The sequence below is a fragment of the Microcebus murinus genome, chromosome 18 (genome assembly GCF_040939455.1).
Source record: "Microcebus murinus isolate Inina chromosome 18, M.murinus_Inina_mat1.0, whole genome shotgun sequence".
In the NCBI taxonomy this organism is placed as follows: Eukaryota; Metazoa; Chordata; class Mammalia; order Primates; family Cheirogaleidae; genus Microcebus; species Microcebus murinus.
This window is the reverse complement of record NC_134121.1, coordinates 43,617,405-43,643,156: the sequence shown is the minus strand read 5'-3', so window position 1 is coordinate 43,643,156 and position 25,752 is coordinate 43,617,405. Positions and strand designations below refer to the sequence as shown.

The following is a 25,752-nucleotide window of genomic DNA, read 5'->3' as shown; positions in this document are numbered from 1 at the left end:
GGCACACCTGGGACGCCTCCCTGCCCGCCGGCGCCCGCAAGCTGGTCGGCTGCTTTCTTGTTCGCGTCTACGACGAACTCTTGAAATGGGGACCCGCACGCTTCTCCGGCCCGCGCTGGTGGTTAAGCGAGTTAGGGAGGATCGTGCAAGTGCAATGTGGGATCCTGTCTTTATTTAAATTTTGACATTTAATTCATCATGGACTTTTTGCAGAGTTGTTTTTACAATACTACATAAAAATATTTTTATCTTGCTAAGTTTATTGGCACCCTGGTAAATTTTGCATTTACCAGGGGGGAAACACCCCACTGACTTCAGCTCAGTCCCGCCCTGTGCAATCCTAAAGTCAGACTCAGCCCAGACCCTTCCTTCTAGGAATTGCGAGATGAGACCAGGATGGCAATGGCCAAAGGGACAGATGAATAACGGAGTGAAATCCTAACTCAGCCTCTGAGGCCAGCTGCTCAGCTGCCACCTCCTCTGTGAGGCCTCGAAAGTTCGGTTGAGTTTTCGAGTTTCCTACGTACCAAGTGCTGTACTCGTAAGCGTCACACCAACTCCTGAGGCAGATACTGCGTTACACACAGGAGGAAACAAGCTTCTTACTTGATGGTAGCACCTCAAGGTGGCAGAGATAGAGTATACCTGCCGCCCCACTCCCAGGCTACTCCCCTGTTCTTTGGCAGGAGCTATTTTCTTCTGGGCACTAGAGCACAACGTCTCTTATCAGTCCCAGCATTGGCCACTCCAGGTTTAGGGCATTTCTCACCATGTGAGAGCTGAGGCCTTCCCACTATTGCCCCACCATTGTTTCTTCCACAGAGCTTCCCAGGGTGTCCTACACACTATGGGCCTCAGCACAATAACCAACAGCCCATGGCTGGGCAGACACACCCCCACTCCGGGCCTCTCTCCTCCTCCCTTTAACCTTGCTGGGTACCCTGGAGCCAGAGGCACCCTCCCCAAGCCCTGTTTCTTCACCTTCCTGAAACTCTTTCTTTTTTGTTTGTTTTTTTGAGACAGAGTCTCACTTTGTTGCCCAGGCTAGAGTGCCATGGCATCAGCCTAGCTCACAGCAACCTCAAACTCCTGGGCTCAAGTGATCCTTCTGCCTCAGCCTCCCAAGTAGCTGGGTTTACAGGCATGCACCACCATACCCGGCTAATTTTTTCTATATATTTTTAGTCGACCAATTAATTTCATTCTACTTTTAGTAGAGATGGGGTCTGGCTTTTGCTCAGGCTGGTTTCCAACTCCTGACCTTGAGTGATCCACTCGCCTCAGCCTCCCAGAGTGCTAGGATTACAGGTGTGAGCCACAGTGCCCAGCCCTGAAACTCTTTCTTCTTAGCATTTTTCTCATTTCTTCTCTGACGCTATTCTGAGAATGTGAGGGGGGGGGGTGAGGAGGCAAAATGACAGACTTTGGGTTTGTAGGAGTGAAAGGTATCTATTTAATGGTAAAATAGTGACAGAAAGAGGCAGAGGTGATCTGTAGGACCCAGTCTCCCATTTTTCCTATTAAAGACAAATCTCATCTTGAAGGACAAGTTTAGTAAGATCCCAAGACCCCTCTGAACACCACCCTCCTGATCCTAATGCCTACTGACCATAGCTTCATTCAAGTTCTTCTGTTTTTACATTTTCTAGTTTTTTCATTTCTCCTTTTTCTCCCAATTCTGTTTTTCCCTGTTCTTCCAACTCTGTGCTGCCTACTTCTGAAAATGTCTTTAGTCCTTCTGATTCCTTTCTGCTTAATTCTCCTGAAGGCCGCCTGTAAATTTCCCTTGATCCTCTCCTGCCCACTTCTGGTTGTTTCCTGTCTTCATCTCCTAATCTTCCTGTGCTCAACTCTGACACGCCCTTGGCAACTTCTCCCGAACCTCTTCTGGCTTTTCCTGCTTCCACTCTCTGCTGTGCACTTAATGTGGTGTCCAGGGCCTTCCTGAACCCCTCGTAGTCATCTGTCTCTTTGTCGCTCTCAATCTGCTCTCTTTCCCACTCCTTCATCACCTTCTCAGGCTCGTCTTTCATTCTGCTCCTTTCCTTCTCCTTTGCTATTATTTCATCTTCAAACAAAGCACCCTCTTCTGAAAAACAAGAGAAAGGAGAGAAGATGAAAGTTCATCTTTATGCATGCCTGTGCTTCTGAGAAAGGTCCCGAGAAGGACTGTTTTCACGAGCTCTTTAAATTGGTGAGGACAGCACACCTTTCCAGAAGGAGAGGAGGGGAACCATCATTTACTGGGTGCCAGCCCAGCTCTGGGCATCATGAGGTGCTATAGAGATTATACCATCTGGTGGTCATGAAACTGTCATTGATTTGAATCAAGGTACCTGAGAGCGCTGTGCGAACAGCAACGCACAGTGGTCACGCTGCAAACAAGTAAATGGCAGAGTCAGAGTTTGAGCCTAGGACGGTCTGACCCCAGAGCACATTCTCTTTTCTCTGCAGTAAAAGAAAGGTACAGGTGCTGGGAAACGACAGAGGGTTCTTTTCTCCAGCATCCTCATTCTGCCACTTTTTCTTTGTCCCTGGGAAGCACATTCATTGTTTGTTCCTATCAAAGTAGGAGCAGGCTGCCAGCAGGAAGTTTGGGTGGAGAGCTATCTTACAGCCTGGGGGGGGAGGGGGCTTGCTCCTAGTGTTTACCAGTTACAGAGATAAGTGACCCATCCCGCTTGCTTCTCCCTCACATTCTCTTCCTGAAAGGCGCCGGTGCCTACGACAAGGCGCCTGCCCAGCCTCTCCCGCCTCGGGGTTCCCCGCCCTCCGGAGGTGAACACACGTGCGATGCTGCCACCTGCTGTCCTGAGAGGGAAGTGCCGGCAGCTCCACCCGCGCAGAGCCTTCCAGATGGGATTTTGGGAGGACTCAGCCTGGCGAGGGGAGGCCGTCATTGAAGGCTACATGGAGCATCTGCTTCCCTGCTGTCTCTCTCCACATCTGCCTCCCCTTTGGCTTCTGACAGCAGCTCCCAAGGCATGTGGGGGCAGAGACAGAGCCCCTATCTGAGGAGTTTGGCTACCACATGGCAGGTGCTGCATAATAAAGGGCTGTCATCTGGCTGCTCAGGTGCCCAGAAACCTCCTGCTGCAGAGCCTGGACCAGAGAGGACTTCAGCCTTGGAGCCCAGGGGCTGCAGCCAGGAATCTGCACCGGGCTCCATCCTCCTGGGCCCCCAGCCCTGGCTTCCCTTGGCTGCAATCTGCCTGGAGTGAAGGCACCACCTGGCGGGGAGGGGCAGAGGCTGTCTTCGTCACCAGAAACAGTGTCGCGCCACCACAGAAGCATGGGTTCTAGAGCCATACTGCCCAAGACAAAACCAATGTGCAACTGTCACCCCCTGCCTCCATGTCCTCATCCATAAAATCACCCAAACAATACTTCTTTCATGGTGTTCAGGAAGGATCTGGTAAGTCAGCCTTTAGAAGAATGTCTGGCTCATGGGAGGCGTGAATGGCCATCAGCTACTGCTTTTCTTCTTTGTAATTTTTTAGGTGGCTGGGACCACAGGCAGCTCACCACCAACTGCTGCTCTTATCACCTGCTGCTGGCCCCGGGAGCCAGGCTCCCAGCCACCTTCTGCTTCTCCTTCCCCACAGGCAAGGAGAGCCTGAGGGCAGGGGGCCAAAGGCCTCTCTACTCCCTCAAGACCTTGGGAGAAAGAATGTGACAAGGCCGGATGGCCAGCTGTTAGGCAGCCTTTGCACCTCAGCTCAACCTGGTGCCCCTCTGGCACCTGCCCTTCCACTGCTGGCGCAGGAGCAGTGCCACACAGCAGGGGAGAGTCAGGCTCCGAGTCATCCCTCCCTAGCTGTGAGGCTGGGCAGGTGGCTCATCTCACTCAGCTCCTTTCCCCCACACAGCCCTTGCCTCATAGGGTGGAGAGAGCCAGCACAGTAATTCCTGGCAGGTGCCCAGTGCCTGGCACGCAGGTGACAGCCCCGGAAGGGTAACTGTTGTCACTCTGCCTCTGTGACTTTGCTCCTGCTCTTCCTACCAGAAATTCCCTCCTTCCACCTCTGTCCTGGAAAACTCCTGCACATCTTTTGGAGCCAGTGGTAGATGATTCCTCCTTGTCGCAGCCTCACCTGCCTCCCCCCAGGCGCACGCCACGGGTGCTCTCAGGGCAGCACCTGCCAGCGGGCGCCCGGCAGCTGAAAGCTCCACCGGTCCTCCCTGCCCCTGCGTCTGTGCACTGGCCTCCGTCTCCCCAGAATCTAACCCTTTCCTGGCACATGACAAGTGCTCAACAAGTACTCAGTGAAATAATTGAAGAAACAGATGAATGGGCTCTCAGGTGAGCTGAACCCTCTCCTGCCCCAGGGACAGGCTGGGGCTGCTGGTGGCACTGAAATCAGTACATGCAGTGGGCAGTGTCAAGCCCCCAGACCAGGGGAGCTGCTGGGACACGTGGATAGGCCCAAAGGAAGAGAAAGCAGATGGGGAATGCTCAAGCTGCCTTCTTCACGGTTCCAGGAACTCACCTTTCTCTTTCTTTTCTTTGAGAGTCTCTCTGTAGTTGGTTTTCTTCAGTTCATCGATGATGCCCTTGTTGGCATCGTCCAAGGCCTGTAGATGGTAGAGGGCATGGTGAGCTCTTAACCCTGTTTGCACCTTTTCCTTTCCTCACCTAAGCCCCAGGCCCAGAAGGCGGGGCTCTGGGGTAACTCTGCCATCCTCAGCTTCCTTCTGGCTCCTCTGAAGATGCCTGCCCTCAGGTTACTCTATATCTGGAATTATCCGCAATAAATGGTATGAGAGATACACACTGCAAGTCCAAAGTAATTTCTCTTGGGCTTAGGCATGTATTTGAGACAAGTGTCTGTGTACAAATTTTTACCTAAAGCAGCTTCTGACTTCAGTCAATGCAAAAAGACAATCCAAGCTTCTAAGCAAGACAGCAAGCTGAGGAAGGGACCCAGAAATACACCGAGGGGACAGGCCGGGGGGCCTGGCTTGCCTTCAGAAGAGACTTCAAAGGTATCTGCAGTTTCTCCAACTCCAAGTCCCCATTCCACAGGGGCCTGGGCCAAGCCTGTGGGGACCTTGAGAGCTCACAGTATCCCCAGGGCGAGCACCAGGCAGAGCCCAGCAGCACTCAGAAGCATGTGCTGAGCAGCCCTGGGCCTGGATGCTCACGCGCCCTCGCAGTGTTGGTCTGCCCCCATGTGCCCTGCTGCTTGGACATGCTAGTCCAGGACCTGGTCCCACGAGGAGTCACTGAGGGCCAACAGGCACCTTCTCTCTGCCTCTTAACCCTTCAATGGCTGCCCAGCCTTCAAGACAACCTCAAACCCTCCTTGCTGGGAAAATCTCCAGCCCTGCCTCCCAAATGGGGCTCTGTCACTCTGAATTCCCCTGGTCCCTTATGGTACTGGTCATGAACTAGGGTTTGTGCTTTTGTTTTAATCTTCTTGTTGACACCAAGCTTCTTGGGGGCCAGGACCATGGTCATATACCTTTGGGCTTCACAGCCCAGAGCCAACTCACGCTCAGTAAATATTTACTGAATTGAATTGCCACGCTCCCTATTTGCAGGGTGATCACATGGAAGAGAACTAAATGGGAGACCACACATGTAAGTCATGCAGCACATGGCGGGCTTTAGTGAAGGTGGGAGCTCTTCCTCTGGAGGCTAAAGCTAGGGGCAGGGCAGACATACTGGGAGCCATGTCCCCTACACAGAATGAAGAGGACAGCAATGTGATAGGCCTAAGCTGCCCCGGGATTGTGCCTGCAGTCTCTTGGGTGTGATTTCTCCACCACAAGAGGGAAGTGTCAGCTTCACTATGGTCCTCGCAAACAGCTCCCCATGAACTTCCCTCCCAAAAGACTGAAGGTGTAGGCTGCTTCTCTCCCATCTACAGCCCTTCAAGTCCAGGCTGGTGTACCGACTCTCTGGGGTCCTATAACCCCAACCCCCTGCCATCGTGAACCCCACTGGCCCTTGAACCCAGGCCCAAGGTCACTCTTCTGCCTGCCGTGGGCCCTTGGTGCCCCCAGCCTCCCACATCTTCAGTGTTCTTGCCTCTTCTCAGCTGGGCCAAACACTGCTGTCCTGTCCTTCAGAGCCTGGCATGAGGCCCACCTCCAGCTGGGAGTATCCTCAGGTGTCACTGCTTCCTCTCCCAAGTGCCTGCTCCATCCCCAGTCTGGTCCCTGAGGGAGGCCATGCCTCTTGTGCTGCCCACGACTTATGCAATCTGGCCACTGTCAACCATGGCGCAAGCTCCCAAGGACAGAGGCCTCATTTAGTTCACTCTGGCAGATGCTTACCAAGGTTCAGCCATGTGCCGGTGGTGGTTTGGAATTTCAATGTGGGAACGGCTTAGGGACAGCAGCCTGGTTGGCAGTGGGAGGTGGAATGTTTACGGGATTCCTCTCCAACTGCCTATGTGCCTGTGAGGTCGCCATGCAGCCTTTCCTGTGTGCCTGCCTGCAGTGGCTCTGGGCGGGGTGTGGGTGAGGGAGCCCTGGGCACTTGCATGTTCCCTTTGGGCTTCACCTTTGGTCTCTGACTCCTGGCACAATCCAGGCCAGCACTGTCCAACAGAAATTTCTGTGACAATGGGAATATTCTAGATTGTACTATGTAGTACCCATGGGGTACATGTGAATATTGAAGATCTGAAATGTTTTGAGAATAAAATAATGGGTATGTGAAAAAGGAAAAAAAAATAAGAAAAAAGAAAAATGAAATGTAGCTAGTGTGACTAAGAAATTGAATTTTTCATTTTACTTACTTTTAATTAACTTTAAATAGCCACATGTGGCTAGCGGCTGCCTCACTAAGCAGTATGGGTCCAGGCATTTCCAAGTGAGCCACGTGGACACTGAGGGGGCACCCGGGGGCCTGTGGAAGCCAGGAGGGGTGGGCACCTCACCCAGACTGAGGAGCTACAGAAGGTTTTCTGGAAGATGGGACTTCTAAGCTGAAACCTAAAGGTTGAGTGGGAGTAGTCAGGTGAAGGAGATGGGAAGGGAGGGTATAGAATATTCCAGGCAGAGGTAACAGGGTATGCTGAGAGGCATAAGAAAGCCTGTTCAGGAAAAGGCAGAACGCTGGCTGGAGCTGGCATGCAGGGTGGTGGGGGTGGGTACTGACCAGCAGGAAGGCTGGGGCACCCACAGGGGAGAAGTTACCAGGGGCCTTCCCAGCCAATGGCCAAAAAAAGCTAAGAACAGAGACACCCAGGAACCAACAAAGGGTGTGAGCAAGAGAACAAGGAAATCATACTGTATATCTTGGAGTCTCCTGGAAAAGGCAGTATTTTTTAAACTGCAAGTCCTAAAATCAGTTTAGAAGGTCTGAACTAGCATTACATAAAAGAAAATGATAAAGAAAATAGAATACAATAGAAAATATTGGCATGCATAGTACATAGTAGAGGTAAATATGTCTTTTTAAAATTTTGTTTCTGGGGTTTTTTTTGTTTTTGTTTTTGTTTTGAGACAAAGTCTCACTCTGTTGCCCAGGCTAGAGTGCCGTGGCATCAACCTAGCTCACAGCAACCTCAAACTCCTGGGCTCAAGTAATCCTTCTGCCTCAGCCTCCTGGGTAGCTGGGACTATAGGCATGCGCCACCATGCCCGGCTAATTTTTTTCTGTATATATTTTTAGTTGGCCAATTAATTTCTTTTCTATTTTTTAGTAGAGACCGGGTCTCACTCTTGCTCAGGCTGGTTTCGAACTCAACTGACCTTGAGCGATCCACTCGCCTCAGCCTCCCAGAGTGCTAGGATTACAGGTGTGAGCCACCTTTGCCCAGCCTGTTTGTTTTTTCTTTGTTTCAAATAGTACTATGTGTGGTGGGTCACTACACAAACTGAAGGCAACAGCAAATGCTTCGGAGCCATTGCCCTGCACGGGGTGTGTCCTGCAGTTGGTGGAGAATGAGTGGCAGCAGAGCGGCCACCGGAGGTGGAGGGGGAGCTGAGGGCCCAGCCACCGAGCCCTGTCCCCACACCCAGGGCCCAGCGGGTGACAAGGCTCACACTGATGATGGCCTGCTGCGCCTCGCTGTTGTGCACAAGCTTCGCCCTCTCCAGGGCCTTCTCAAAGTTGTTCACAGCCGCCTCGAAGTTTCTCAGCTTCACTGCAGGGCAAGTGGAGAAGGCACAGCAAACGTAGATTGTGACACTGTTGTGTTGCACAATGGAGCCCCTGGCCTGCCTGGTCGTGCTCCGTGCCTGTTAGCAGTTAGCACGAGCTGGACTCAGCCCCTGCAGCATCACTAAGCTGCTCGGCACCCCCTTTCAGTCACTGTCCTGGGCCGTCTCACCACTGAGGACCAAAGCCTTGGCTGTCAGGCCGTTCTAAAGTGTCAGTGAGGGAAAGGGACCTGTGGTATGAGCCAGTGCATACATCGTCTGTCTCCAGGGCAGAGGAGACAACCCCATCTTGCCCCATCTTTAGATTGTTCCAGAAGAGGAAATTCACATTTTTTAAACAGTAACTCAATCTTTCAAAAACACTGTGCAGACCAAACAAAATGTGGAGGTTTGGACATGACCTGTAGGCCAGCTGCTGGAACTCAGCTCTCTTGAGTCCAGCTCCCACCCCAAGGTCACCCAGACAGTTAGCACCAGCACTGGTTGGTGCTGGGATTGGAGTGATTGGGTGACTGATTGATTGATTTGTGCCCTTTAAAGGAGCTTCACTCATGCCTGTAATCCTAACACTCTGTTTTTGTTTTGTTTTGTTTTTTGTTTTTTTTGAGACAGAGTTTCGCTTTGTTATCCAGGCTAGCACCTAGCCATGGTGTCAACCTAGCTCACAGCAACCTCTAACTCCTGGGCTCAAGCAATCCTTCTGCCTCAGCCTCCTGAGTAGCTGGGACTACAGGCATGTGCCACCATGCCCAGCTAATTTTTTTTGTATATATTAGTTGGCCTATTAATTTCTTTCTATTTATAGTAGAGACAGGGTCTCGCTCTTGCTCAGGCTGGTTTCAAACTTCTGACCTGAAGCAATCCGCCCACCTCGGCCTCCCAGAGTGCTAGGATTACGGCGTGAGCCACCACGCCTGGCCAATCCTAGCACTTTGGATAGCTGCAGTGGGATCACTTGAGCCCAGGAGTTTGAGACCAACCTGGGCAATAGCGAGACTCTGTCTCTACAAAAGAAAATTCAAAGAACAGAATGTAGCCTGTGCCTGTAGTCCCAGCTTCTCAGGAGGCTGAGGGGGAAGGATTGCTTGAGCTCAGGAGTTAGAGCTCAAGACCAGCCTGAGCAAGAGCAAGACCCCATCTCTACTAAAAATAGAAAAAAATTAGCCAGGTGTGGTGGTGAGCACCTGTAGTCCCAGCTGCTTGGGAGACTGAAGCAAGAGGATCGCTTGGGCCCAGGTGTTTGAGGTTGGTGTGAGCTAGGCTGACGCCACTGCACTCTAGCCCGGGCAACAGAGTGAGACTCTGTCTCAAAAAATAAAAGAATGCTTGTGTAAGAAGCACCAAAGCAGGAGGAAGTAGCCCCATACATGAACACTGTTTTAAGGATGACACCATGCTGTAATGTTCTGCAGCTGAGCTCAAGGGCAGGGGTAGCCAGGCTTTGCTGAAAGTAGGCACTTACCACATGCTGGCCAGTATGGAATGACTTATCCCAACTCTCAGAATTAATCTGAGGGGCAGGGAAATACTGGGATGGTAAACTCAGCCCATAGGATTCCCACCCCTGGGGTGACAACTGGGCCTGAAGGCTGAGAAATGTAGGGTGGTCATCTCTGAGCCCATACCTTGTGCCTGAGCCACCAGAACGCTGGCATTCAACTGCCACTCAATGTCCCCTTCCTCCTCAGCACACTGCTGGGACTTCTCGCCATAATTCTGGGCCTGCCAGGCCTGGTCCAGCTCCAGGTAACAGCGGCCAATCTCATGGAACAGCCAGGTCTTCTCCAGAGTGGTTTTTGCCAGAGGGATCTTCTCTTCCCACCTGGAAACAGGAAGAACTAGAATAAATGCCTTCGCCTCAAATTGTGCACAGTGCCATAGGAAGCCAAGGCTTCCTCCTGGGTGGCAGAATAGAATAAAACTTGTTCTACAACTACCAGTTCTTTTTTTCTTTGGAGACAGTGTCTCACTCGATTGCCCTGGGTAGAGTGCAGTGGTATCATCATCACAGCTCATTGCAATCTCAAATTCCTGGGCTCAAGTGATTCTCCTGCCTCAACCTCTAAAGTAGCTGGGACTACAGGTGCCTGCCACCATGCCAAACTAATTTTTCTATTTTTTGCAGAAATGTGGTCTTGATATTGTCCAGGCCAGTCTTGAACTCCTGGCCTTAAGCAATCCTCCCGCCTAAAGTGTCAGGATCACAGGTGTGAGCCACCAAACCCGGCCTGTTCTTTTAGATACAAGGGTGGAGCTAATAATCACTAAGATTGTTTAAAACTACTAAAGTTATTTTGGTGACATCTATGGAATGTTGAATTATTTTTTTTATTTTTGTTGTTGTTTTATTTTTTTTTATTTATTTATTTTTTTTTTTGAGACAGAGTCTCGCTTTGTTGCCCAGGCTAGAGTGAGTGCCGGGGTGTCAGCCTCGCTCACAGCAACCTCAATCTCCTGGGCTCAAGGGATCCTCCTGCCTCAGCCTCCCAAGTAGCTGGGACTACAGGCATGCACCACCATGCCCGGCTAATTTTTTGTATATATATTAGTTGGCCAATTAATTTCTTTCTATTTATAGTAGAGACGGGGTCTCGCTCTTGCTCAGGCTGGTTTCGAACTCCTGACCTCGAGCAATCCGCCCGCCTCGGCCTCCCAGAGAGCTAGGATTACAGGCGTGAGCCACCGCGCCCGGCCTATTTTTTTTTAAGACAGAGTCTTGCTCTGTTGCCTGAGCTAGAGTGCCATGGCATCAGCCTAGCTAACAGCAACCTCAAACTCCTGGTCTCAAGCGATCCTCCTGCCTCAGCCTCCTGAGTAGCTGGTACTACAAGCATGCGCCACCATGCCCGGCTAACTTGTTCTATTTTTTTTTTTTTTTTCCTGAGACAGAGTCTCACTTTGTTGCCTAGACTAGAGTGAGTGCCATGGCGTCAGCCTAGCTCACAGCAACCTCAATCTCCTGGCTCAAGCAATCCTTCTGCCTCAGCCTCCCAAGTAGCTGGGACTACAGGCATGCGGCACCATGCCCGGCTAATTTTTTTTTATATACATATATATATTAGTTGGCCAATTAATTTCTTTCTATTTATAGTAGAGACGGGGTCTAGCTCTTGCTCAGGCTGGTTTCGAACTCCTGACCTCGAGCAATCCGCCCGCCTCGGCCTCCCAGAGAGCTAGGATTACAGGTGTGAGCCACCACACCCAGCCTATGGGATGTTGAATTTGATACAACAGTTGAAAATAATGTTTAAAAATAGCACTTGAAATAACATAAAAATAACGTTTAAGAAAATTATTAAGTGTATATGGGAAAATCAACATTAAAAAGATTGGAATGGGCCGGGCGCAGTGGCTCATGCCTGTAATCCTAGCACTCTGGGAGGCCGAGGCGGGTGGATTGCTCGAGGTCACGAGTTCGAAACCAGCCTGAGCAAGAGTGAGACCCCCGCCTCTACTATAAATAGAAAGAAATTAATTGGCCAACTAATACATATAGAAAAAATTAGCTGGGCATGGTGGCGCATGCCTGTAGTCCCAGCTACTTGGGAGGCTAAGGCAGCAGGATCGCTTGAGCCCAGGAGATTGAGGTTGCTGTGAGCGAGGCTGACGCCATGGCACTCACTCTAGCCTGGGCAACAAAGTGAGACTCTGTCTCAAAATAAAAGAAAAAAAGAACAGGATTAGAATTAGTATTTGTCTTTGGGTGGTGGGACTGAATAATTTTTTCTTCTACTTTTCTTTATTTTCCAAATTAATATTTTAATAAGAACATATTTATTATAAAACAATTTATTACAGAAAGATAATAGCAGGCGAGTAAACTTTGATATTTCTCTGTCTTTCAGCAAACAGACACCAAAGGCCATTCAGGAATCCAAATTATGTAGTGCAGGAGGCTGCTGGTGAACAAGTCTATTTTGGTAAAGCAATGAGAGCATGAAGGACAATTTCTCTCCATGCTAAGTGAGGGCACCCAATGAGCTGGCTCTCCTGATATGGGCTGGTCTCCAAGCCTGGGCCTCCTCCACATCTTGTTGGAGCTGAGCCCATCACACTGAGCAGATAACCAGCCCCAGGGTTAGACATCAAAAGTCAGGCAATTGGGCCATCTGAAGAGCTTAGACACTGTTCCCAAGGTCCCCACACAACCATAAAGAGTCACAGAATAGCCTCAAAAAGAGGTCTCAGAGGTCAACTGGTCCACCAGTATCTGAACTTGACCAAAGGTAAGAATCACCTGGAGTGTTGTTAATAATGGTTTCATGAGTTCCAACTGGCACCTGTAGAGTAAGAAGAGGCCCAGTAATTCATAGGCCCAACAAGTATTACAGGTGATGCTTATCACTGGGAAATTTTGAAAAATGGTGATTCCATTCCATTAATTCATTTATCTGATGAATCCCAGAGTTTTGAAAGTGGCTTGCCAAGTTGGCCGCAGTGCCTCTAATCCCAGTTACATGGAAGGCTAAGGCAGCAGGATTGCTTGAGCCCAGGAGTTCAAGACCAGCTTGGGCAATATAGCGAGACCTCATCTCAGGAAAAAAAAAACGGTAAGTGACTTGCCAGTAGTCATGTAGCAGAACCAGAAGCCAAACCCAGGTGTTCTAATACCTCTTTGCCTGGCGATCTGGCCCCAAACTGAGATTCCAGTGGTAAGGTGGGATATCCCAGCCCCCAGAGGGGCAGTTCTTGGTCACTCACGTGTCAATGGCTTGCTGGAATTTCCCAACTCTGGCAAAAACCCTGCCAATGTTGTCAAGGGCTCTTGATTTTGCATCAGGAAGGTCACTGTGGAGCAGAAGCAAAATAAGCCATTCACTAGAAATTGGTCATTCTAGGCACTGTGGAAATATTAATAAAAAAGAAAGCAAAGCAGGGGCCCTGGCTTCAGGGTTCCATTTGGAGGAATGATTCCCAGGCTGGCCAGCCTGTGGCCCACAGGCCCTCTCCTGCCTTTTCTGGAGGGTAATCAGTCAACAGCTCAAAAAAATGCTCCTGTATTTATTTATTTATTTTTGAGGAGAAGGAAAGAGAAGTTTATTGATTTGCCAGCAAAATCAAGATGCTTCTTTGCTTCATCAATTCCCCTTCTAGGAATCTACTTTAAGAAGATAATTTGAGGCCAGGGGTGGTAGCTCATGCCTATAATCCTAGCACTCTGAGATGCCAAGGTGGGAGGACCAGTTGAGCACAGGAGTTAGACGCCAGCCTGAACAAGAGCGAGACCCTGTCTCCACTAAAAAAATAGAAAGAAATCAGCTTGACAACTAAAAAAAAAAATTATATATATATATACATACATATAAATTAGCCGGGCATGATGGTGCATGCCTGTAGTCCCAGCTACTCGGGAGGCTGAGGCAGGAGGATCCCTTGAGCCCAAGAGTTTGAGGTTGCTGTGAGCTAGGCTGACGCCACAGCACTCTAGCCCAGGCAATAGAGTGAGACTTTGTCTCAAAAAAAGTCAAATTAAGGCCGGGCGTGGTGGCTCACGCCTGTAATCCTAGCTCTCTGGGAGGCCGAGGCGGGAGGATTGCTCGAGGTCAGGAGTTCGAAACCAGCCTGAGCAAGAGCGAGACCCTGTTTCTACTATAAATAGAAAGAAATTAATTGGCCAACTAACATATATACAAAAAATTAGCCGGGCATGGTGGTGCATGCCTGTAGTCCCAGCTACTTGGGAGGCTGAGGCAGCAGGATCGCTTGAGCCCAGGAGTTTGAGGTTGCTGTGAGCTAGGCTGACCCCACGGCACTCACTCTAGCCTGGGCAACAAAGCGAGACTCTGTCTCAAAAAAAAAAAAAAAAAAAGTCAAATTATAGGGGAGTATACTATGTACTAATACATTGTCTCAATTGTGTTACAAAATACATATGTGGGCCTGAAGCAAGATGTTATGCTCCTGGCTTTGAAGATGAGAAAGGAACCACAAGCAAGGAGTGCAGTGAATGCAGCTCTAGACGTTGGAAAAGGCAAGGAAACAAATTGTCCCCTCGAGCCTCTGGGGAGAGTACAGCCCTACATATACCTTGATTTTAGTCCAGTGAAAATGATTTCAGACTTCTAACTTCGAGAGCTATAAAAAAATAAATGTGTATCATTTTAAGCCACCAAAAAATGTAGGTATTTTTAAGGAAGTAGAGAATATAAGGCTAACTATTAACAACAATCACCCAGAGAAAATGAAATTATGAGGGACACTTTCAATTATATCCATATAAATTTAATTTTTCACAGTACTCATGTGTCATCAAAAAAATTAAGATATTTCCATAAAAAAAGACAACTGCGACTGGGTGTGGTGGCTCATGCTTGTATTCCCAGCACTTTGAGAGGCCTGGGCAGGAAGATCACTTGAAGCCAGGAGTTTGAGACCAGCCAGGGAAACATTGTGAGATCCTATCTCTACAATAAATTAAAAAATTAGTTGGGCATAGTGGCACATGGCTATAGTCCTAGCTACTCAGAAGACTGAGGCACGAGCATCGCTTGAGCCCAGAAGCTCCAGGCTACAGTGAGGTATGATGGTGCCACTGCACTTCAGCCTGGGTGACAGAGCAAGGCCCTGTCTCTTGAAAAAAAAAGAAAAGAAAGACAATTGCTCCCTCTACTTCAGTTCTTTACAGTCACCATATGAATGTTCTGATTTCTCTGTTAAAAAGTACCTGCCCACAACAAATGAAACAGTAACTCACTCCCCAATCCTAGCTCCCCTCCAAACAGCACCCTGTCTCCCCCCTCCTTTCCCAAGCAAGGCTCTGCCCCCAGCACCACTGAACCCCAGGGAGAGCCTCCACCCTTACCCTGCTTCACCCCTCCTTAGCATGGCTTCCATGGAGTGTCCTCTGCTGTGCCATCCTCCCCACTGGTGCCAGGCCTGTCTTTCAAAATGCAAATACGACCAAGCCATTCCTCTACCTAAGTCCTTCGTCATATCCCACAGAAACACAAATACCTGCAGAGCTTCACGGGAGCAGTTTGTACTGGCAAAAGTGGAACAACCTAAGTGTCTGCCACAGAGAGGTAAATACATCACTGAGTGTGGTGAAATGCCTTTCTGCAAAGTCAAAGAATTAGACCCTTTCCAAGCCATGTTCTCTTTTGTAAAAAAAAGCATAACAAATTGCTTTTGTTTTTAAAATCCTACGTGTTTATGTGTACATAAGTATGCAGGTAAATACGTTGAAAGGGGCCAGAAAGACACATTCCAACAAGATCTCAGGGAAGTATGTAGGAAGGTGGGTGGCAGAGTTCCAAGTTTTGCTCTGACGAAGGCCCACAGCGCAGTGCTGGAGTATAAATAAACTCCTTGCCCGGCCTCAGTGCCCATGGGTCCCCAGCCCCGCCCCACGACCTGCAGTGCCCCGCATCCTCCACCCCTGCCACATCTCTCTGCCGAGATCCCCTTCCCTCCCTCTTATCCACCTTGCCACCCTGACCCTGCTGTCCTTCTGAGCCTGTGCCATGCTCCTGCCTGCCTCTCTCCCTGGACCCTGGGCCACACTTTGCACCTGCTGCTCTCATAGCTCCTCTGAGTCAGTCTCCCCTGCTATTCTCCAAAAAAAAAAAAAAAGAAAGAAAGAAAGAAAAGAAATCACAATAGCAATGAGAAAGCATGCAATCAAACCCTGTATAGAGTATTCAGAGAAATAAACCAGGGCTGAGGGCGCTGGAGGAGCTACTTAGCCCAGCAAGTGGCTGATTAAAATGAGGGACTGCAGAGTACTCAGGACTCACAGGTAAGTGTGGAGCTCTGTCTGAGTGAGGTCCTTTTGTAGAAGTTAAAAAGAAACTAACATTACTAAGGAACACCTGTTTACTTAGTCACTTAGCACTCATTTATTACCTGCCCATAATGTGGCAGGTGCTGGGAATACAACATAGCCCTTTCCGAAGTCCAAGTGCAACAGGGCAGACAGGGTACCTGTGGAGAAGGGGCTCAGGAAAGGGACTTTTTTTTTTTTTTTTTTCTGAAACAGGGTCTCGCTCTGTTGCCCTGCCTAGAGCGCAGTGGTATCATCATAGCTCACAGCAACCTCAAACTCCTGGGCTCAAGGATCCTCCTGCCACAACCGCCTAAGTAGCTGGGACTACAGGTGTGCACCACCACGCCTGGCTAATTTTTCTATTTTTTGTGGAGACAAGGTTTCGCTCTTGCTCTTGCTCAGGCTGGTCTAGAACTCCTCGGCTCAGCAATCCTCCTGCCTCGGCCTCCCAGAGTGCTAAGACTACAAGCATGAGCCACTGCACACAGCCCATGAAGGATTTTCATATCACCACTGGGGCACTAGGAAGGCTTTCCTGAAGGGGGCTCCTTATCCAAATGTTGCAGAATGAGTGGGCGGAACCTGAGACTGCAGGCGCTGGGGAAAGGAGAGGCAGTGCTGTTCCGGGGACTGGCTGGAACTGAGTGCAGGCTGGCAGCCTAGGCCTGGCTCCAGTGTGTGCACAAAGCTCTGTGCTGGCTGGGCCCAGGATGCCCCCAGGCCCTGAGGAAAGCCAGGTCAAGGGAGGCCAGCTGAGGTCAAGTCAGGAGGGGCAGCCTGTGTTGAGCAGGGTGCTGGAACTTCATCCTGACCACAGGACTGGTTTTTTACAGAAGGGCCAGCTGAGCTGCAGGAAGCCCAGGTCACAAGAAACAGGCAAAGAGTGAGAAGTGTCGGGACTGTGTTGTGGGAGGGAAACAGAAGGCCGGGATAGCACAGAGGAGGAGACAGAGAAGAGTGCAGAGGACATGGCCTGGGCTGGGTGTGAACAGTGAGGGAAGGGAGGTATCTGGGAAGCCTCTCGGGCTTCTGGCTTGGGGACTGAGTGGCCAACAGTCCCATCCACAGGCATAAGGAATCCTGGACAAGAAGTGTGGAAGAGAAGGGATTCTGATTTGAATGTAAGAAGTCTGGGATTGCTGCAGGACATTCAAATGCAAATGCCTTACAATCAGCTGGACACACAGGTCTGGGGCTGGGGGAGAGAAGTCTGGTAAGAAGTAAAGATTTTTAAGTCATTTGTGCATTGGAGATGGTTGGCTCCACATCTTATTTAATCCTCACAGTCTCTCCGGGTTGCTATTATTATACCTTCATTAGAGATGAAGAAACTGAGGCAAAGAACAACTTAATCGAATCCACATAGCTTCTAAGTGGCAGAGCCCAGATGTGAAAATGAATCTGTTTTTAGAGCTGTTTTTTTCCTACTTCTGGAATGACCCCACCGCTCAGCATGGTGGGGGCAGGTGAGAAATGAACTGGGAATGGACAGCATGTGGGGCCTACATCAGTGAAAAGGGCAGGGGACAGGAGTGTTCAGGGAAGCATGACCCCAGCGGAAGATTGCTATAGGAGGGTGGTGCAGAGGTGGGTTTAGAGAGGGCCTTGAGAGCCGGAGAAGGCATTTGGTTTTTAACCTGTAGGCAGAAAGGGGCCCAGGCCTGCCTGTCAGCAGGGGAAGGAGAGTTGATGGAGGAAAAGTATTTGTCTCTGGAGGAGATTCGTAGGAGGAGCTGGAGAGAGAAGGCAGAGGCAGGGAGGGCAGCCGTGGCAGCCAAGGGTTGGGTGCCACGCTGCTCTTGGTCAGCACCACATGATCCGAGCCCCGCCCACTCTTCCCGGGCAGTGCTGGGTGCTCTCCAGCCTCAGGCTTCCTCCTGCCTCAGAGCCTCCCCTGTGTGTCCCCAGTGTCCACTCAAGTCCTCCTTTCTTACACCACTGGATCCTGTACTTTTCCCCCAGGGCACTTATCATGGTTGCAAATAAGCTATGCCCCTTTTTGACATATGCAAGGAAATGGCCCTTGTGTTTGCTCACTGCTGTGTTCCCAACGGGAACAGCCTCCGGCATGTCTGGGGCTTGCTGCGTGCCTGTTGAGGTGATGTAAGAATAAGAGCCAGATCCCTAAGAGCCAGATCATTAGGAGTTTTTGGAATTTTGAGCCGCTACCCTCTTTGTGGCAAAAAAGCTAAAGCCTAGATGTGCTCCCTACCCCCAGGCCTGGGCAGGTGGTCGCTACCTCTGGAGGAATCTACCCCAGGTTATGCAGGACAGAAAATGGGTGCTAAGCCACTAGCAGCCCTGGCAAAGGCCACAAGGAGCTCCAGGCCCCACTCCTCTGTAGGCCCATGGCCTTGGCCTACCCCAGGGCACTCACTATTCCTTGGCGATCTCCAGGTCCTTTCTGTGGCTATGCAGGGCTGCCGCCATCTGCCCCAGCTCGATCTGGGCATTCCCTATGCAGCTGTACAAGTTTCCAACCAGTTCATCCTTGTTGGGTACCTCTTCTTTGTTCCATTCCAGTACCTTCTTCAGCACTTTCTCAGCTTTCTGAAGGCTCCCTTCGGCACTGCCGCTGGTCAGCACTGGGAAGGGAAAGGGGAGATGCGGAGGTGACGGTGGCCTCCCCTTGGTTGATGGGGTAACTCCTCTCCCCCAAGATACCATCAGCAGGTCAGACAGCCCTGGGGCTCAGGCGACTACTGCTCCCTCCCCGCCTGGCAAGGGACTGCAAGCATCTGCCCTCTGAGAACATCACCCACACATGTCGATGTCCTCCAGGCTCTTGAGGATGTAATGGGCTGTCTGTGAGGGACTGCGTTTGCGGTCCCGCAGCCATTTCTCTTGCATCAGCTTCCGGTCCCGCTCCCTGGCGTAGATAGGCTTCTGCTGCCTCCAGAAGTCACTGCGGGTGTCCAGGTAGTTGATGCCCGTCATGATGAGGTCCTCCACGGTCAGGCCGCCCTTCATGGTGCCTCTGATCAGGTCTGCGGGGAAGGGGTATGAGGAGGCGCCAAGGTGAACAGGTCTCTGAGAGTGTCACCTTCTCTTGGCTCCACTCCTTGTGGCAGGGACCTCTGTGAGGAGCTCTGCCTGGAATTGCGGAAACGGTGAGGAAAGTGAGTGCGATGGTGGCAGAGTGCATTTACCCAGGCCAGGATGAGGCCAGAGACTCCTTTCAGGAATTTCCACAGTATAGGCCCCTCATGGCAAGATCTGAGGAGCTAGAAGGAACAGTGGTAGCTCACTGAGAAGCCTCCAGCCCTCAAGGCTCCCCCATTTCAAGCTGTGTCCTCAGAGCAGACTGAGTTTAAATGCATGACCTGGCTGGCCCACGCTGCCAGTGCCCAGTGATTCCCCAGGTGCCAAGTGGGCCAGTGTGTGCTGGGAGCTGGAGGACAGTGTGTGCCCAAGCCCTTCCCACTGCCTGGCCAGAGGTTAGAGCTGGTAGCAAAGCCGCAAGGCCACCTGGGGTAATGTTCAGGCCACCCCTTCCCTCCATGGCAGGTCCTCTGGAGAATAGGAAGCATTCAAACCTATTACCCAGGAGATGTGCCAGCAATGAAGCTGTCCCTGTGTCACAGCCCTGCAGGAAACCCTGCACATGAAGGGTTCTGGAAAAGCCAGTTCTGGAAAAAAGGCATTTGTTTCAAGGGTGACCCCTGCTCAGCCTTATCAGCTAATGGCAATACTGCCACCCCCATGTTTATGTGAGACATTCATTTTAGGGCTCTGTCCTATGTCCTGTCACTGGCAGCACAGTGTGGTAGAAAGAGTACTGGACTAGAGGTCAGGAGGCCTGGGTTCCAGTGTTGATTCTGACATTAACTTGCTCATCACCTTGGAAAAGTTACTTTCCATTAAGGTTCCCTATTTCCTAATCTACGAAAGAAGAGGTTGGAACAGATGAGGTTTCAGAAAATTCTAGCACTAATATCCTTGGATTTGAACACCTGTCTGCCAGATTCCTTGCCCACTGTACAGACTGAAGGCCCAGGGGACCTTCAGGGATGACAGTGGTAAAGGAGCCCAAATCTCTGTTGTTCCCTCCCAGGGTACCGCAGAGCTTAAGAGCACTGGCTCTTTAATCAGACTTCCTGGATTCAAATACAAGCCATGTCATTGCCTCCCTATGTGTGTACTTAGTTTCCACAGGTGTGCGCCTTAGTTTCCTCATCTGTAAAATGAGACTGCTAATAAAACCTGTCCATAGGTATGTGTCAGCTAATATTACAAGAAGGGCTCTGCCTCTGGCTCATGCATTAAGCATCCACCCAGATTTCCTTTGCCCCAAGTCCCCATGCCAACAAACTGTCAGAAACCTTCATCCAATAGGAGCTTCTCTAGATATTCTTTGTCTACGTAGAGCTCCCCCAGAAGCTGGCGGACAATCTTCTCACTCTTGGGTGAGCCCCTCCGCTTGGACTCTGTCTTGGTGTAGTATGAGGAGTGTTTCATTGGATGAGGCTTCTGCTGGGCTTTCATATTCTGGGGAAAATGGAGCAACATCCAAGAGAGCTTCAACAAGTTGCACAGTGTACCCAGCCATGGCCCCAGAGTCTATGATTCCACATTTCTCCAACTCCAGGACTTCTCTGTGGGCTGAGAACCATGGAGTATGCCTGGTTGGGCAACAGCTAGACTCCCAAGACCTCTCTGGAGCTGGGGCAGAATCCCATGGCTACCCATGATGGGCAGCAGCTAATAGTTCCCAGGCAAGAGGGCCACTAAGACCTGTGCTTCTCAGGCACACATGGCCTCATCCCTTAGAAGGACACAACCACAGAACCAGGGCCCTTACCTCAGCCTGCTTGCTTAAGAAGGAAAGGTCCCCTTTGTTTTCCAGCTTAATTGAAGAAGGACCTACAAGGACAGAAGCTGGGGCTCAGGGTGGCCAGGCTCCCCAGGCACAACCTATCACAGTTTGATGTGAAAATGGCTGCCTTTGGCAGGGGGATGGTGGAGGCTGTGGCAGAGGGGTCTGGAGCCAGCCTAGCAGGCAAATGGTGCAGGCTGTTGGGCGTAACACTCTTCTAGGAGCTGGACAGTCCCAACTAGCCCACAGTCATGGTGACCAGATTTCCAAACAAAGGGAGGCCCTGGGCACAGGGGCACTCCCTTTCATGTGCCATTGCCATTTCCACACTCTGCCACCCACAGTGGCAAACTCTCACCTGCCTCCCTCCTCCTTCCATTGAGCTAACTGGTAAGGCCAGCCCCTTAGTACACAGGTGGTGAGGGAGGAAGCCAGGGACTAGGAAGGCTGGACTCCATTCTGTCTTATGATACCAGGCTGAAGGTAGGCCTACTTTGAAACAGCCATTCTAACCTGGCCTTTAGGAAATCCAGGTGCTGCAGCACTCAGTACAGTGGATTAGGGACTCATCCTCCCAGTGGACAGTTCATAATCCTCAACAGTGTTAGCAGTAGCTAAATCCAAGCGTGGGACTCCCTGTAGGCCTGACAGCAGTTGCTTACCCACTGCACCTCAGGCCTTCCTCTAAACCTAAGGATCCTAAGAGCCTTCCTGGATAAGGATATATACCCTGTGATCACTCACTTCCCACTGAATTGTTGATGGCTTCCTGGGCTTTCTGAATTCCAACTTTGAATTCCCGATCAGGCCGCAGCTTATAGCCTCGATGATAGAACACCAAGGCAAACTCAAAGTCTCCCATGGTGTACAATGTCTCAGCCTTTTGTAAAATCCCCTGGAATGAGAGGAAGTCAAATCAATGTGGACAGATAAGGCCTTACAGGACTCAGGTATGGCAGAACAGAAGGGTCCTGGGTTGAGGCTCAAGGCTGGGATACAGGGGCAGGGAGCTAGGCAAGTGACCTATGGAGAGAAAATGGCATCAAACACTAGGCAGTCTGGCCAGTTCTTCAAGTACTTGTAACCAGAGGCTGCTACAAGCAATAACAGTGGTGAAAGCAAGATTGAGTCCTCCCACCCATACAGTCACCTTGCAGAAAGTTGGGTCACTCTGGAGTGAAGCCTCAGCATCCTTCAGGGATCTCTCCAAGTCTCCCATCTTTAGGAAGCACTTGGAGCGGGCAACCAGGCAGTTCTTGTCTCCATTCTGAAGATGAAGAGCCTGAGAAAGGAACCACTCAGGTTGACACGCACCATGAAGAACAAAGTAGAAGCTCAACTGGAAAGGGCAGCCCAGACCCTCCTGCAGTTTCAAGGGGACTCTTCTGGCCAACAAACATTGCTCTGGATCTTATCTGACAAAAGCAGCATAACCCTGATCTTTGCACAGTCAACTTGATTATCTGCACATAGCTCATCTTGAACAAGGTTGAATTACAGCTATTGTAGAAGCTACTGGTTGAGATGCAAGAATATGCTACTTTGTGGATACACTGACTTTCTGCCAATGCCTAAGATCCCCCCAATCCATGCTTGCAATAGAACCAAAGGATGTTTTATGCACATCAAATTCAACCACAAACCTGAAATGGCTGCATAATACACTCAAGATGAATTTCAAAGGCTAAGCATTTTTAAGATAGACAAAATGGATTTTAGGACAAAATGCAATATGCAAGAAGGCTGCATTCCACTAGCCTTCTCTTTTTACATTGCTAAGTGAGAGCTAATCACTATTTCAGGGGATTACCATGAAAATGACAGGAAAACTCAAGTTGTGATTTTTGGTTCTAAAATGGGGGTGGGTGATTCCCACATTCCCCATGCCCTCTTCTTCTGTTAGAGATTATTACCATAGTCTGTACTGTACTGTCCTTCCTGAGGTATCAAACTGTACCCATCCCTTCTAGGACCTTCCTATTTTTCTAAGAAGAGGAAGTAACTACTGTCTCTCCTGGAAACAGACAACTTCTCATCCAAAGCTCCCTTCCTTGGGGTGTTCTTTTTTCTCTGCCTGGGCTTCTCCAGGATGAAAGACAGTTTAGCAAGAGGAAAATGAGTGGGGGCAGGGCTCCTGAACTCAATTGTTCACCCATCTGGTCATCATTTCTGGTTTTAGGTGGGTTTTAGGTGGGGCGGTGCATCATTTCTGGGTATAGCTGGTGATTGAAATGGACAAAAGACTCTGAGTAGCAGTTGAGAAGCTTGACTTCAGACAGACTCTCAGGACTGGTTAGAGGGCTATCCTACCACTCCCTTTGGAATAAGAAGTGGGCTATTTGTAGCAAAAGAAATTGTCATAAGAATATCTTTTAGTTTACCTGTGAGGATGTATAGTATGATGGTTAGCAACTCAGCATGGGAGTCTAAGTGCCTGGCTTTGAATCCTTCCTCTGCCACTTGCTAGTTCAGTGACCTTGGGCATATTGCTCAACTTCACTATCAGTTTCCTCATTTATAAAATGCAGTGATAATAGTACCTTCCTCATAGGATTGTGCTATGCTCAGCAGTGTGCCTGATATCATCAAACAGTACCCGATACCCTTAGGGTGGGGCGGTGCAATTTAAGCTAAGGTTATTATAATAATGTTAGTTACTTACTGACCACCTTTTATAAGCAACTCTGTGCCGCAGACATCGTGGCTTCTACATGCAACCTCCCAGCCAATCTCCCGGTCAATGATGGGAAATTGAGGCTGCTCTGTGGAAAGGAGGCCAGTTTATCACGAAACATTTAAGTAAAAGTACAGGAAGAGGTCACTGTTAATGCAGAGAATGGAGAACGCAAGAAGGAACTGGTAGGAATGACCAAGCACGGGGCTTATCTGTGACAGTGCTGTATCAATCAGGAATCAGTGAATAATAGAAACAATAGGGTCCTCCAGGCATCATCAGGGCCTCAGTGTTAACTGTAATCGAAAGTGGTGACGGGTGGTGGATCGGTTCAAAGCGCGACTCACGTTGCTGAAGCTCTGGATGGCTTTAGAGAATTCACCACACAGGTAGAGCCGCTCGCCCTCCGCCATGTAAGAGGGAAAGGTGCTTCGTAAGACCTCGACTTCAGGGTCCGACATGGTGACCAGATTTGGAAACGCGAAAGCAGAGAAACAGAGGAAAAGAAGCTAGAGAACTTCCCTTATGCTTGTGGAAGCTCCGTCTCTTGGCAACCGAGAAATGCAGAGTGACTTCCGGTCCCGCCCCTGGCTCCAGTGGGCTGGGACCTTGGGTACATCCGTCCGGTGTGCGCATGCGCCCGTGCGGCGGCGCACTGGTGAAGGTAGTGATCGGCGCGTGGTTTGTGCCTGCCGGGGAACCGAGCTCTCTGGTGTTTGCTGTTGCTCGCTCCCTCGGCTCTCCCCGGAGTTGCCAGGTGCAAAGGCAGCCAAGAAAATAGGAAGGGGTTGGAGGCAAAGTTCCAAATAGAGAGAAGGCATACGTGGCAAGGGGATGTGCCCCACTTACCGCCATTGGGGGAGAGAGCACTGGGCTTGGAGTCAGAATTCATGGGTTGTTTTCACTCCTGTCACGTCCTTACTGCGTGACCCTGTGAGAGGCACGTAAGGGCTCTGAGCCCCTAATGTTCCACCTGCCAAATGAATGTGAAAATAGTAGAACTCTCAGGGATGTGAGGATTTGCATGAGACTACATGGAATATGTTGGGTTCGACATAATTTAACACATTTATTGAGCACCTGCTAGAAGCAGGCCTTCACCAAGGCCTATCCTGACGTCCTTCCCTATTCCCTCACTGCCACCACCCAAAAAAGTGAACTATCAGGTGCTTCCGGGCTCCCACAACACCCTGAGTAACTCAAATAACTGCTTTTACTAAGTTACTTTGAAAACAGATCTTGTCTTATATTTCTAGCATTCAGCTCTCTGGAATATAGTTGGAGCTAAATAAGACATTGTAAAAGTTTAAGTAGTAAAAAGATACCCTTAACTACACACATGCACACACATATACACCGATAAGTTGCATGCAAAACTGGGAAATCTGAGAAATACCAGTGGATTGTTATCAGTGTTGATTTTCTGGTTATGTTATTGTACTAAAGTTTTTTTGTTTTTGTTTTATTTTTTACTTTTTTATTTTTTAATTTTTCCTGCAGAGCGTAGAGTTTAAGATGGTATGTACTAAAGGTTTGTTTTTTTTGTTGTTGTTGTTTTTTGAGACAGAGTCTCGCTTTGTTGCCCAGGCTAGAGTGAGTGCCATGGCATCAGCCTAGCTCACAGCAACCTCTAACTCCTGGGCTCAAGCCATCCTCCTGCCTCAGCCTCCCGAGTAGCTGGGACTACAGGCATGTGCCACCATGCCCAGCTAATTTTTTCTATATATATTAGTTGGCCAATTAATTTCTTTCTATTTATAGTAGAGACAGGGTCTCACTCTTGCTCAGGCTGGTTTCGAATTCCTGACCTCGAGCAATCCGCCCACCTCGGCCTCCCAGAGTGCTAGGATTACAGGCGTGAGCCACCACGCCGGGCCTAAAGTTTTTAAAGATATTACTATTGAGGGAAACTGGGTAAAGGGTATGGTGGGATCTCTATTGTATTTCTTAGAACTGCATGTGAATCTATAATTATCTCAAAAAGTTTAATTCAAGAAAGGATGCCTTTAATATCAAAGTAAAAAATAATATGGACCTAGACCAGGCGCAGTGGCTCACACCTGTTATCCCAGCACTTTGGGAGGCCGAGGCGGGAGGATCCCTTGAGGCCAGAATTTCAAGACCCACAAGGGCAACATAATGAGACCTCATCACTACAAAAAATAAAAATTAGCCAGGCATGGTGACAGGAGCCTGTAGTCCTAGCTGCTCTGGAGGTTGAGGTGGGAGGGTCCCTTGAGACCAGGAGTTTGAGGTTACAGTGAGCTATCATCGTGCCACTGCACTCCAGCCTGGGCAACAGTGAGACCTCTATCTCTAAAAGAATGAAATAATAATAATAATGATATGGCCCTTGCCTAGAAGAGTTTTGTCAAATTG

At 49.7% G+C, this 25,752-nt stretch overlaps 1 protein-coding gene across 3 annotated transcripts; it reads right to left on the bottom strand.

The window, feature by feature from the left end:
• Positions 1–1,429: 1,429 nt before the first annotated feature.
• Positions 1,430–23,950, bottom strand: ODAD4 (outer dynein arm docking complex subunit 4). 3 transcript variants are annotated; one of them, XM_012765742.3, is made up of 12 exons: positions 23,721–23,950; positions 21,850–21,981; positions 21,444–21,594; positions 20,685–20,746; positions 20,206–20,371; positions 18,646–18,870; positions 18,261–18,468; positions 12,820–12,906; positions 9,744–9,940; positions 8,002–8,102; positions 4,491–4,575; positions 1,430–2,089 (listed from the first exon to the last, which is right to left on the bottom strand). In XM_012765742.3, the coding sequence occupies exons 1-12, from the start codon at positions 23,832–23,834 to the stop codon at positions 1,617–1,619; spliced, it is 2,001 nt and encodes a 666-aa protein (XP_012621196.1). In that variant the 5' UTR covers positions 23,835–23,950; the 3' UTR covers positions 1,430–1,616. The 3 variants fall into 3 exon arrangements, with proteins under 3 accessions (XP_012621196.1, XP_075850679.1, XP_012621198.1); XM_075994564.1 differs by having other exon boundaries at positions 23,362–23,832; XM_012765744.3 differs by lacking the exon at positions 20,685–20,746 and having other exon boundaries at positions 23,721–23,843.
• Between the last annotated feature and the right edge of the window lie 1,802 nt (positions 23,951–25,752).

Excerpts from the sequence above, each read along its gene's own strand:
- ODAD4 (XM_012765742.3), bottom strand. The coding sequence starts at position 23,834 with ATGTCGGACCCTGAAGTCGAGGTCTTACGAAGCACCTTTCCCTCTTAC. Across the intron at positions 21,982-23,720 it reads CCATCCAGAGCTTCAGCAAC|GCTCTTCATCTTCAGAATGG; the intron begins GTGAGTCGCGCT and ends TTCCTTTCTCAG. Across the intron at positions 12,907-18,260 it reads CTGGAGATCGCCAAGGAATA|TGACCTTCCTGATGCAAAAT; the intron begins GTGAGTGCCCTG and ends TCTGCTCCACAG.